The sequence below is a fragment of the Protopterus annectens genome, chromosome 7.part0 (assembly GCF_019279795.1).
Source record: "Protopterus annectens isolate FY-2018-M chromosome 7.part0, PAN1.0, whole genome shotgun sequence".
Taxonomy (NCBI): Eukaryota; Metazoa; Chordata; order Ceratodontiformes; family Protopteridae; genus Protopterus; species Protopterus annectens.
This window is the reverse complement of record NC_056739.1, coordinates 1,309,695,198-1,309,708,529: the sequence shown is the minus strand read 5'-3', so window position 1 is coordinate 1,309,708,529 and position 13,332 is coordinate 1,309,695,198. Positions and strand designations below refer to the sequence as shown.

The 13,332-nt window shown below is 44.2% G+C and overlaps 1 protein-coding gene across 4 annotated transcripts in view; it reads right to left on the bottom strand.

Annotated features, from left to right (window-relative positions):
- Window positions 1-2,663: 2,663 nt before the first annotated feature.
- Window positions 2,664-13,332, bottom strand: part of HEMK1 (HemK methyltransferase family member 1) — a 1,059,949-nt gene continuing 1,049,280 nt past the window's right edge. For all 4 annotated transcript variants that reach the window (XM_044077921.1, XM_044077920.1, XM_044077922.1 and 1 more), the window contains one exon: window positions 2,664-2,831. In XM_044077921.1, coding sequence (XP_043933856.1) covers window positions 2,792-2,831 — 40 coding nt within the window. In that variant the 3' untranslated portion in view covers window positions 2,664-2,791. The remainder of the gene's footprint in view (window positions 2,832-13,332) is intronic.

The following is a 13,332-nucleotide window of genomic DNA, read 5'->3' as shown; positions in this document are numbered from 1 at the left end:
GATTTTCACAAATATATACCCAACTCAGGTCAGATAACTTACTTAGGTATAATATTAACTAGAGATATTAAATCTATTATACATAATAATTATAGTAACTGTCTTCATAATATACAAAATCTTTTCAATAGCTGGAACAATATGTTTTTTACCATGGAAGAGAGACTCACAATTATTAAAATGATAATATTCCTAAGATATTATATTTAATACAATCAATAATACTCCCACCTACAAAAATAATTATTAAGAAATTGAATTCACTAATGTTAAATTTCTTATGGGCACCTAATAGACCTAGGATTGCATTAAAGAAACATACTAATAGCTGGTCTCAAGGGGGCATTTCATTCCCAGACTTTAATTTATATACTATATCTTCTATTATAAAAGTTATTACTTTGTTAATAGATCAGTCATATGTTGCAAAATGGAAAGATTATTGGGAACTAATTAGCATTCACTTCATGAAAATCTCCTTAATACATAAAAATACTATTGTAAATAACCCCATGTTATGGTTATTGAAGGAATTTTGTACTTCATCTATTACACCAAAATATCTAGCTAGTTACCCATTAAATATTATTATTAGATATCGTAATTTTATATTTATGCATCCTATGTATAAGGAATGGAATTTTATCCTATTCCCTATAATGTATACACAAGGTATTCTTTTATCAAACACCTCTGAAAGAATTATTTTAGTCACAGAGAATGATTTAAAGTATTGGTATCAGTTGCTGTCTGACAACAAAGTAAAAAATTTAGACTTCTTAAAGCAAGAATTTGATTTGAGAGAAACATGTTGGTTAGAAGTTCAGACTTTTAGACAACATCTTATTAATAAACTTGATTTAATGTCTTTAACAGTTAAAGAATCTGTCCCAATTCTGATTGATTACTTGATATTAAATTTACAACATAGGGTTTCTGATAAAGGTAAGCTCTCACACATACATAAAATTATTAGAGAAGAAACTCATTACAGTTCAGATACTTATTGGAATTATTTTATTTCCATTAATGGTGAATCACCAAAACAACAAGATAAACAATATATATTGGAATCTGCTTATAAAACTACTTCTTCCATTAATTGGAGACTTTTTACTTGGAAATTTTACATAGATCTTTCTATACACCGTTAATGATGAATAAAATAAATAATAAAGACAACTTATGTAAGAGATGTAATGTAAAAATAAATGCTGATTGGGCACATATGTTTTATGACTGTATAAAATTGAAGGAATATTGGATGTTAATCAATGATTTTTTGCAGGCTCTTTTCACAGATAATTTCATTGTCTCTAAATCACTTATATTATTTAACACTCCTGTTCCTAAATGTGTTAAAAAAGTTAAACTTCCCTTGTTATGGTCTATTCTAGCAGTGGCTAGAAAAATAATAACCAGAAACTGGATTTCAGATACTCCTCCTTTATTTAATGAATTTAAAAATGTTATGACAGTAGTGTGTCATATGGTATTAATGACAATAAAGTCAAGAACTACTAGAAAAACGTCTTACTATATTATATGGGATACTTTACAAAACCTGTTAAAAAAATCTTAGTTTCATTAGTAAGACATTACAGTTTAATCAATTGATTTGATTTGTAGTGGATGTCTCTGTAAATATTTTGGTTGTTTTATTAGATGTTATAATTATTTACATTTTAATTGCTTGTATAAGATTGTTATGCTATTTATTTCGTATGTTAAAAACAATAAACTTGTTTTAAAAAAAAAGAAACTTTACACTAAGAATGGCTTGGCAAAACATGTTCTAGATAACAGTACTATGCTGAAGTTTATTTTTCCAACTTTTGAATGTACAACAAAGCGAGGGTGATGTTACTGAAACCAAAGAGTTAGGATACAAATGGATTACTAGGCTGAATGCTATATGAAACAGGATCTTGAATGAATGCTACAGTATTAAACCTGTACTAAAGAAATGGGCATTCATACAATAGGGATTTCTTCATTTAAAAGGGGTGTGTATGTCATTTGATTTCCATATTTAAATACAGGTGGTTAATTTTGCGTTTTAAATGTGAAAACATGCCTTGAGTGTGAAAGTGCTAGTGTTACTGTTGATTTTTATACCAATAAAGTATGGTGTATTCCATGGTCATCTGTGTTTTGCTCTCTAATATTAAATCATTGGTAGTAGCTGTAGAAAAGATAAAATGTAAAGGTTCAAAGTAGAACAAACAAGCTCTGGTGATTGTAGTACTTTGGTATTTCAAGTTCAGATGACATTTTATACTCTTAGAACAATTATCCATTCCTTTTCATTTCTTTCAGCAATGAATGTGACTGGTTTTCTGAAAAGCCAACAAGGAGACGATAAGGACAGTACAAATGGTAGGAAATAACTGAGCAAATGAGTATGTTTATGAAAGCTTGACCCACAGTTCAAGCTGAAGTGGGAAAACCTGGAAGCAACTCCCATGAGTAAAGGTGGTGGTAAAAGCTGATTAAAGCCTACTTGGCTTCATGATATTAAATATTTTGCTTTAAATATACATACGTTGAACTGAGAAGCACTTACATAGTAGCAAACAATAATAATGAATACATTAAATGCTATGTTCTTTCAAAAGTTCAGAAACACACTGCAGTAAAGATGGAAGATAATACGGCTACACTACATTAAAACCTTTTTATTGAAACATTTAGTTTAGAATAACTATAGCTGTTGTAAACAGACATTAGTAGTTTCATTCTACAGAGTAACCAGCCATATAGTTGCGGCCTCACAGAGATACCTTCCTTGTTACATCTGCATACTCTTCTGAAGGACACAGAATCTTGGCCTACAGGAAAATCATGAAAGAAAAATTAAGTGCGTTAGGCTGGATAGACGTATTTTTACCGTACATTTAATTGTTGAGCATGATATACACTGAACAAATATATATGAAAGCAAAAAAAAAACAGAGAAAGGAAAACATGCACACTATATGGTTAAAATATACAGCCAACACAAACATTCTGGTTTCAAAATTAAAACAGATTTTTTAAATTTAATGACTAATGCAGTAGAAAAAGGGGTACTTATGTATTATTGCAACCAGATTGCCGAAGACCCCTAAATCTTAATCTTTGTGTGAAAACAGGTACGTTACCATTGAAAGGGGTATGCAAAGTTCTGTGTCACACCGGGTATGAGGAATGGTACAATAAAAGGTTTCTGTCCAATTACATAATGGTGTACGGGCACACAAACTATACATGTGAAACCGGTAATGAAATCATTGTTAAACAGATAAAGTCTAACCAATAAACACACTATTTAATTTTATACCATATGGCATCTCACTGTCAAAGGGTACTACGAATTAAGCACACCATAATAAATACCATTTCCATGCATGTGTGTTTTGCATTTTTTAAACGTGCTACGTAGCCGAAAGCTGCGACATTTACAAGTTAAACTGCCAACAGGTAAGCAGTACATAACAACAACCATTAACAAACTGGGATTGTGACAATTTATAGGTGAGTAACTTAATAAACGCAATGACACGTGTACTTTCCTGTATATACAATGTCTTCTTTTTCGTATGCATATTTTGTCTTTAAGTATCACATTGCAAAGTAAGAACTTTAAGCTGCACAACATCGCCATGACAGTTTGCACCAACCCAAGCCTTACTAAAGGAAAAGTCAAGCGTGTGTCAGTGATGCAAGCAAAACGGGAAGAGGATTTCTTAATTTTTTTTCCTGTTCCTGAAAGTAATGCAAAGTTTTTTCGCCAGTAGTAAGGACTTTCAAAAGCTTGAAGTGTTTTCTGCACTCGTTTCTCTGCAGCTATGCACATTTTGCAACCGCAAAATCTGGTTGCGATAATACGTAAGCACCGAAAAAGGAGATACAGAATCAGGTAATTAGAAGTTATGTACTCACCATAACGTTCCATCTGAGTAGGTATCTTCATTTGTCTGCAACCTTTGGGAAACGGATCCGATCTCAGATCCGAGCCGGCAACTTTTACCACAGCATAGATCCGAGCTCCTAGCTCCTCCCTTTACCCACAATCCCCTGCCAACCCTAACTGACTTCAGATCAAGTTTGCCCGATATAAGCAATGTAAAGGTGCCCCGAAAGGGGCTAATCCAAGACAGATCCTAAAGGTCAGGGGGAAGGAGGGGGGGGGTGGTTGCAGACAAATGAAGATACCTACTCAGATGGAACATTATGGTGAGTACATAACTTCTAAATCTGAAGTAGGAACTTCATTTGTCAGCAACCTTTGGGACAGAGTCCTCAGCTACCTGAATCCTGGGTGGCCTTTATGGAAGAACATTCCAGAGCACTGCAGAGCCAAAGGACGCCCTACCTCTGGAGACAACATCCAATTTGTAATGGCTGATAAAGGTATGAGATGAGGCCCAAGTGGCTGCCGAACAAATATCATCTAAGGGAACTCTAGATTTAAAAGCCGCCAAAGCTGCGACGGCCCTAGTAGAAAGAGCTTGAACCCCTTGAGGTGCAGGCCTTCCCGAACTCTGGTATGCTAAGAGGATACAATTAGCTATCCACCGTGACAGAGTAACTTTAGAAATTGACTTGCCTAAACTTGTCTTGGCAAAGGAGACAAACAACTGGTCAGATTGCCTATGACCAGCAGTTCGATGAATATAAAAATGTAATTGTCTGTGCACATCCAAGGAATGCAGTTTATATTCTCCTTTGTTCTGGTAATGGGGAAAGAACACGGGAAGATTAATAGATTGATTAATATTAGCTTCTGAAGACACCTTAGGCAGAAAAGACGGATTGATCCTGAGGTAAACTCTATCTGGATGGAAGGATAAATAAGGCGGCTTAACACATAGAACCTGAAGTTCTAAGAAGGCTGTTTTCCAAGACTGATATTTAAGATCAACCGTGGCCGCCGGCTCGAAAGGGGGGCTAGTCAAGGCTTGGAGAACCAAGGACAAATCCCATGGGGGTACTACCTCCCTGACTGGAGGTCTGAGAAGGAAAGTACCCTTGAGGAACGCTTTACAAAGTTTAGCAGTCATCAGAGGGCCTGATTCATGCCCTACATGATAATGCGAAATCGCTGCCAGTTGTACCTTGACTGTAGAGCAGCTAGCCCCTTGATGAAAAAGGGTAGTTAAGAACTCCAAAACCGACGTGAGAGGCGCCATGAAAGGATCCAAGTGATGGTGCTCCGCCCAGATGGAGAAACGTTTCCACTTGCTTCGATAGACTCTTCTGGTGGAAGGTTGATGTGCTGCTACAAGGATGGCTTTGACTGGTGAGGAGATTCCGGGAGTCCTAATCAGGAGTGGAACTGGAGCAACCAAGCCGTCAGCTTGAGGTTGACCAGGTTGGGGGTCTGGAGACCCAGAGGGTGGGTAATGAGATCCGGGAGTGGATCCAGAATCCATGGTGGATGAATTAGGTGAGACCACAGGTACGGGAACCATGTTTGACGAGGCCAGAATGGGGCAATGAGGATCATTTTGCTCCCCAGCCGACTGGCTTTCTGTAGGAGTTTCAGCATCATGGGCAATGGAGGATAAGCGTAAAGGAGACTGGGAGGCCAAGCATGTACTAGAGAGTCTCTCGGGGACTCCCCCTGAGGGGGAATTAGAGCAAAGTAACTGTTGCATTTGGTATTTGAAGGAGAGGCAAAAAGATCGCAACAGGGTTTCCTCCATAGGGCAAATATTTGTTTCGCTACTAGGGGATTGAGAGACCATTCGTACGGAGTCAGGATCGAATGACTGAGCCTGTCTGCTAGAATGTTGGAACGTCCCGGAATGTGCGTTGCAATAAGAAAGCGGTTGGTGGAAATCGCCCATTCCCACACTCTCATGGCCTCGCGACAAAGGGGATAAGACCTGGTTCCCCCCTGTTTGTTGATGTACCGACAACTGACATGTTGTTTGTCTGTACTGCAATTGTCCCAATTGGTAGAAGGCTGTGAAGTGCCTGCAACGTCAAAAGCACCGCCCTCATCTCTAGGACATTGATATGCAAGGAGGTCTCTGTGTCGTTCCACGTGCCTTGGACCGTTCTGCCTGAATAGTGCCCCCCCAGCCCAGGCGAGAGGCATCCGTGGTCACTGTGGCGACGGGGGAAGGCATCGAAAATGGTCGTCCCATGTGGAGACTTGGGGACCGGAGCCACCACATGAGCGACGTTCTGCAAGCCCTGCTTAGGGGAACAGGATGAGACAGGGAGTTGCGAGACAGGGACCATTGTACTTGGAGGGTCCATTGCAGAACCCTCATATTTAGGCGGGCTAGGGGTAGTAGAGGAATAGCTGCCACCATAGACCCTAGAGCCCTCAGGATCAATTCCGCAGGTGGAGCAAAAAGAATGAGAATGGCCTTGACATGCAACCTCAGGTTCTGAAGCCGATCGGGAGTTAAGAAGGCAATCATTATCCTGGAATCCAATCTGGCCCCTATAAAATCTATCACCTGTGAGGGGACTAGAGAAGATTTGGTCATGTTGATAGTTAACCCTAGACGTGGAGCAAGGTCGAGGAAGTAATCCCTGCCTGAACAGAGTAGATGCCTTGTTGGGGCGATGAGGAGCCAGTCGTCCAGGTACGGAAAGACCTGAATTCCCTGAAGCCTCAGGTGGGCCGCTATGACCGCCAAGACTTTGGTGAACACCCTGGGGGCTGAGGTGAGACCGAAAGGAAGGGCCCTGAACTGAAAATGACCGGCTCTCAGCCGGAAGCGGAGGAACCTCCTGGAGCGTCTGTCCACTAGAATGTGGTAGTACGCATCCTTGAGGTCTATCGAGCACATCCAATCATTCTCCCGTAATAGGGGGAGAATAGATTGTAAGGTGACCATTCGGAACTTTTCTTTGGGTACTGCCAAGTTCAGGAGAGAGATCGAGGATGGGTCTCAAGTCCCCCGCCTTTTTCGGCACCAGAAAGAACCTGAGTAAAACCCGATCCGAACTGATCTGGGGGGACGGGTTGGATGGATCTTTTTTGTAAAAGCTGCTGGATTTCTGTAGCAGCTGCCTCCCTCTGATTGGGTGGTACGTCGGGGAGGCTTCTGATTTTGGGGGTTACAATAAAGGGAATTTGGTAACCTCTGGATATGATGCGAAGCACCCAGCGATCTGCTTTTATGGACTCCCACATTGCTAGGTGCTTTGAAAGACGCCCCCCGACTGCCTCCAGAGTGGAGCAGCCGGGCAACCCCTCATGGGTTCTGCGTGGGCCTCTCAGAGAAGGGTTCTCTGGACCCAAAGTTTCTGGGCCCCCCTCTGCCTCTTGGGTGGCGTCCTCCCTGTCCTCCTCTGTCATGAGAGGACTGGTTGTCCAGAGCAGACTGGGACTGATGCGATTTTCGGAACCACATCTTCTTCTGACCCTTTTGGTTCTTAGAAAAGGACCTCTGGGGAGCAGAGAAGCGGACTCTGACGGCAGACAACGTCTTCCCGTCTTTCTCGCTCTGGACTAAGGTGTCGCGAACGGTTTTGCCAAAAAGTGCAGAACCATCAAAGCGGGCATTCGTGAATGACGCCTTAAAGGGTTCCGAGAAGTCACAGTGTCGGAGCCAGGCCTGACACCTGATTACCAGGCCGGCTCTAGCGGCTCCTTCAGTGGCGTGTGACAAGAGCTGCATAGAGGTATTAGAAACTGAGTGTAGAGTAGACATTCGGGAGGAGTACAGAAGCTTGTCTCCTTCCGAAATGGACTCTGGGGGGGATGCAGCGTATTCTTTTATTAGATCCCATTGCATCCGGATGACGTGTGCCATATAGTTCAGCGCTCTCATGGAGAAGGTTGCTGAACTAAAGACCCACTTCCCCAGGCGGTCCATCGCTCGAGAGTCCTTACTCGGTGGGTGGACCGCAGAGCTCTCCTGAGCCAGCTCTCTCTTGGTGGCCGCTGCCACCAACATGGCATCCACAGGGGGACCTCTGCTCCAGTGGGTTCTCTCAGCAGGGGGACTCAGGATCCTGTCCGGGTGCTTGGGGATAGGCTCCACAGTGTCTGGCTCCTTCCAAGCCCTGGTGGCAATAAGGTCCACCAGGGGATCGGGGGGAGGGGACACCCAAGAGGTAGATGGCCCTGCTTCGAATGACTCTAGGAATACGGACTCATCGGAGGAAGCCTTAGGGGCAGACCCCCCCCCCTAATCCTGAGCATCTCCATGATGTCTCCAAAGGAGACATCCTCGGGGGGGTGACCTTGGGGAGCCTTCCCCTTCATCTAAGTCTGTATCTTCGGTAAGGGACTCAGGGGAGTCCATGTGCCTCCTCTTACACTTGGCTTTGTGAGGGACCTCTTCGGGGGGGGCTCTCCGAGGAAGACTCACCAGCAATATCATGTTCCGCAGGAACACCCAGAGACGTCGAAGCAGGCTGTCCCGAAGGCCGGGTGATGGGAGCCCGGACCAGCTGAGAGGGAGTGCAGGGAGGAGCCGAAGCCAGGACCGGGGGTCCAGATACACTCAACAGTGCCCTTTCCACCACCGTGAAAGCCGAGGGGGAGCTACTCTCAATAGGCTCCGACAGTCGGCTCCCACTCGGAACCGAAGCGGGGACCAGATCCGGGGCGGAGACCCTCGGATCCAAAGGACCCGTGTGCTCTGACCGGGATGGAGCCGAAGTCACACAAAGTCCCTCGGATCCGAAGCTCCGCCCACGGCTCCGAGAGGTCAGATCTGACAGACTCGAGGGACCAGTCGGAGCCGAAGTAACTAGTACTGTTGGCTGCGATACACTCCCGGATCCGACGCGGCTTGGCTCCAAGTGCTCCGAACCTGGGAAGCGGGACAGAGAAGGAGCGATTGGGGCAAAAAAAGGGGTCGAGGGGGGGGAGGCAAGAGCACTCCCATCTGCAGCTGGGCCTGGATGAACCTCCTCATCATCCGGTCCATGTCTGCATCTGACATACTAAAAGTAGACCTCGGAGAGGCCACCGAGGCAGACCTAGAGTGACACCTCGCTGACCTCGATGGGGACCGGGTTGCCTCCTCCCCAGGTCCCGGTGAAAAACAAGGGGACCGGAGACGAGGAGGAGGTGATCCAGAAACCCTGGATGGAGAAGCCCGCTTGGCGGGTGGGACCGAGGAAGAGTCCTCGGCCCGCCGCTTATGGTGCTTCTCCTTCCTTTTGGTTTTTACGGCCTCCCTATCCTCCGGAGCCAAAATGGGAGGTTGAGTCCCGATCAGAGGAAGGGAGGCAGGGGTGGTCGCTACAGAGGACTGGGTAGCGGCCACCGAAGAACCGGAGGTCAGAGCCGAGTCCGGGGGCAAAAGGCCCGCCAGAATCAGCTTCGATCTCCGGTCCTTAAGTGCCCTGGGGTTGAACGCTGCACAAATCGTGCATCCCAAAGAAAGGTGTTCAACCCCAAGGCACCTAACGCACCGGGTGTGGCCATCTGCCAGTGAGAGCTTATGGCCACACTCAGTACATTTTGAAAAGATGACTTTAGGGGCCTCCGACATATCTAACGTAAATCACACTCACTAGGCCCCTAACACACCACAAACACACACTACAGAACAGCGAGGGTAGGGAGGAAAAAATTTTAACAAAAAATAGATATTTAAGAGGGAACCTACACAAACTCACTCAATCACACAAGAAAATACAAAATTTCTTAGCTTTTTTTCACAAAAAAAACTTCCAAATGCCAGGAGCTCAAAATCCAGCTTGTTGGCTTGAAGCGCGGCAAACTAGATCTGAGGTCAGTTAGGGCTAGCGGGGGATTATTGGTAAAAGGAAGAGCTAGGAGCTCGGATCTATGCTGTGGTTAAAGTTGCCGGCTCGGATCCGAGATCGGATCCGTATCCCAAAGGTTGCTGACAAATGAAGTTCCTACTTCAGATCTGCTGTTATATGAAGGTGAGCTACTGTTATTCCTACAGGACATAGAACATCCCAGCTGATGATAAAGATAAATGCTGGAGACTCTAAAATTACAGAAACAGAGAATTATTTTTCTTTTGTTTAAATGCATTTTATTGATGTTGTATAATGCAATGTAATAAAATACAATATAACATGAAAAATCAGTATCAGAAATAGAAAAGTACAGTTGTGTACACTTACCATAAATGTAGATGTTCGAGTGTATTCACTGTTGCAGTCATCACATTTGGGTTATCTGCTTGCAGTAGCCCTCAGTCGGCCTGATTATCAAAGTCTTGGATCCTGCGTTGGTTGCTGTCTTATCTTCCATGACGTCAGGTAGTCAGGGGTATAAAGCATGCAACCGATGCCATTATAGGTTAATAGGTTCATAGGTTTACACTAGGCTATCTGCCCTAAGGCATTTATAAGCCTAGCCCAAATTTTTGTGGCTTACGCTACCCCTTATATAAAAAAACTGTGCCCATTAGTTTGTTGTGCCTCTGTCCAGCAGTGACACAGAGATGATTCCAGGGGTAAACCTACGATCTCCCATCCACAGGTCAAGATTTCTCTTGAACAGAGCCAGCGAGGTGCTCTGCCTCACATGGACCAGGATTTTATTCCACAGCATAGGGAGTCTCTGAGTGATAAATCTATCCCTCCAGCACGTCCTATTTATATCCGTGCTAAGGTTTAAGTCACTTGCTCTAGTGGTTTTGGTGGATTTGGATTTTTTGAGGTGGAGCATGTCCATTAATTCCGGGTTGGACATGGCCTTGTATGTCAGGCACATGTCACCTCTGAGCAGACGGTATGCGACTGAATAGAGCTGGAGTTTCTTCAATCTGGCAGCATATGACAGATTTTGGAGTCCCTTTATCCTTTTGGTGAGGAACTTTTGGGGTCTCTCCAATTGCTGCAGATGTCGGGTGGGATACATCCCGAATGGGGCATTGTACTCAATCATTGGTCTGATAAGTGAAGAGTACAGGGGAACAATGACCTCACTAGATCTGGATGTGAATCCCTTCATGATCAGGTGGGCAATGTAGAAGGTCTTTCTAACCACTTTAGCAATGTGAGTGTCAAAAGAAAGGTCACTGTCAACCTGGGTCCCCAGGTCCCTGATAACCTCTTCTGTGCTTAGTGGATTGCCACCTATATGGTAGCTTGGGGTTACCTTGTTTTCCAAGGGTATGACTATACATTTTTTGGCGTTAACTTCAGGCCATGGCTCTGGCACCAGCTATCTGTTTCCGTGAGTCCCTTCTGAAGGATATCCGTGTCCGATGCACTTTCCACTATGGCGCCCAGTTTGCAGTCGTCTGCAAACTTTGTCAGCCAAAGTCCTCCCATGTTGGCCTGTACTTCTGAGAAGTAGATGCCGAACAATAGGGGGCCAAGGACCGAGCCTGTGGGACACCACTTGTGACCGGCTTGGAGTCTGACATAGCGCCAGCAACTCTAACCCTGTGGGTTCTGTCCTTAAGCCAGTTTGCAACCCATCTTGTGACTTGTGGGTTTACATTTAAGCTGGTAAATTTTTCTACAATACCCGAGTGGGGTATTGTGTCGAAAGCCTTTGCAAGGTCAAGGTAGGCTGTATGGACTGCCTTTCCCTCATCAATGGCCTTGGTGACTGTTTTGAAGAAGTCATTACATCAGTTTTTCTTGCCCCAGATGTCAGGTGCCCCCTTAATGGGAAACAATTAAATATATATATATATATATATATATATATATATATATATATATACGCACAAGGTTATACCTCCCAAAAAAAAAAAAAAAAAAAAAAAAAAGCATATAGTAACGGAGAATAGAGGTATAACCAAAGGAAGTCAGGGGGATGGAGGGAGGGTAACCAGGACTGCAACAGTGAATACACTCGAACATCTACATTTATGGTAAGTGTACACAACTGTACTATGTTCTTCGTGTTTCACAGTTGCAGCCATCACATTTGGGTAGATTTCCAAAGCTAAGGATGGGAGGAGGAATGTAGATAGCATTAGGACCAGCTAAAAGGCCCTGTAAAACTGCAGTGGCAAAGCCAGCTCTGGATTTAGAGAAAACTGGCAAATGGTAATGCTTGGTGAAAGTATGTACAGAACTCCAGGTAGCAGCTTCTAGGATGTCTCTGGTACGGACACCTCTGAGAAAGGCTGTAGAGGTAGATGCAGCCCTGGTTTAATGGGGTCTAATCCCCTGTGGGATACGTTTTCCATGTTGTTTATAGCAGAAATGAATGCAATGGCCTATCCATTCAGAAATGGTTTGCTTTGAAATAGCCTTCACCTCTGCCCCTGCAGCAAATGCCACCAGCAGTTGTTCAGATTTCCTTTGAGGTTTAGTCCTGTCCAAGTAAAATCAAAGTTGTCTGTGCACATCTAAGGAGTGCAGTATCCGTTCCCCTTTGTTCTGTGGATTAGAAAAGAAGACTGGCAAATGAATGGACTGATTAAGAGCCACACTGGATACCACCTTGGGCATAAAGGAGGGATTGGTTCTGAGGGACACCCTGTCCGCATGAAAGATGATGAAAGGGTCCACTGCCATAAGGGCCTGTAATTCAGATACCCTTCTTGTTGAAGTGATTGCTAAAAGGAAAGCTGTTTTCCAAGAAAGGAATTTTAACTCTGCAGTTGCAGGTGGCTCAAAAGGGGGAAGAGTGAGTTTTTCCAATACAAAATTAAGGTCCCAGGCTGGAGCTGGGGCTACCTGGGTGGTCTTAAGTTTTTGGGCCCACGGAGGAACTGCTTGAGCAGTGGGTGAGAAAAGAGGGGTGGTTTTGTGTTGTAATGAGCTGAAATGGCTAAGGCATGAATTTTGATGGAGGAAAAGGAAAGGCCCTTGTGAAGCATCTCAGTTAAGTATTGAAAAATCTGAGGTAAATTGGGCGCTGTTGTGGCCATCCCTTGAGTTTGGTTCCAGGCACAGAATCTTTTCCATTTTTCAGCATAAGATTTTCTAGTACTAGGCCTTCTTGCCTCCAAAATGACATCCAACACTTGTTTACTGAGGGATGGCAACGGAGAGATTAGGTAATTAGCCCAGCTGCCAGGTTCAGGGTTTGAAGCTGGGGGTGCAGAATCTGGCTCTCCTGCTGAGACATCAGGGTAGGGGTCTGAGGTAGGTGCCATGGGGCCAGCTGTGACACACTGTGCAAGAGGGGGTACCAGTGTTGGTGTGGCCAGTCTGATGCAATTAGTGTCATCCTTGGTTTGCCCTGTTTGATCTTTAGTAGAACTTTGGAGAGGAGAGGCAGAGGAGAAAAGGCATAAACTGATAGATTTTTCCAGCTGAAGGACAGAGTATCCACCTTCCAAGCTTGTTTGTGGGGAGTCCTTGTGCAGAATTTGCCCAACAGGTAGTTCTGGGGGGAGGCAAACAGGTCTATATCCGGGATCCCCCATTTGTTGATCAACATGTTGAAAATCTTTGGTTCCAGTTTCCACTTGTGTG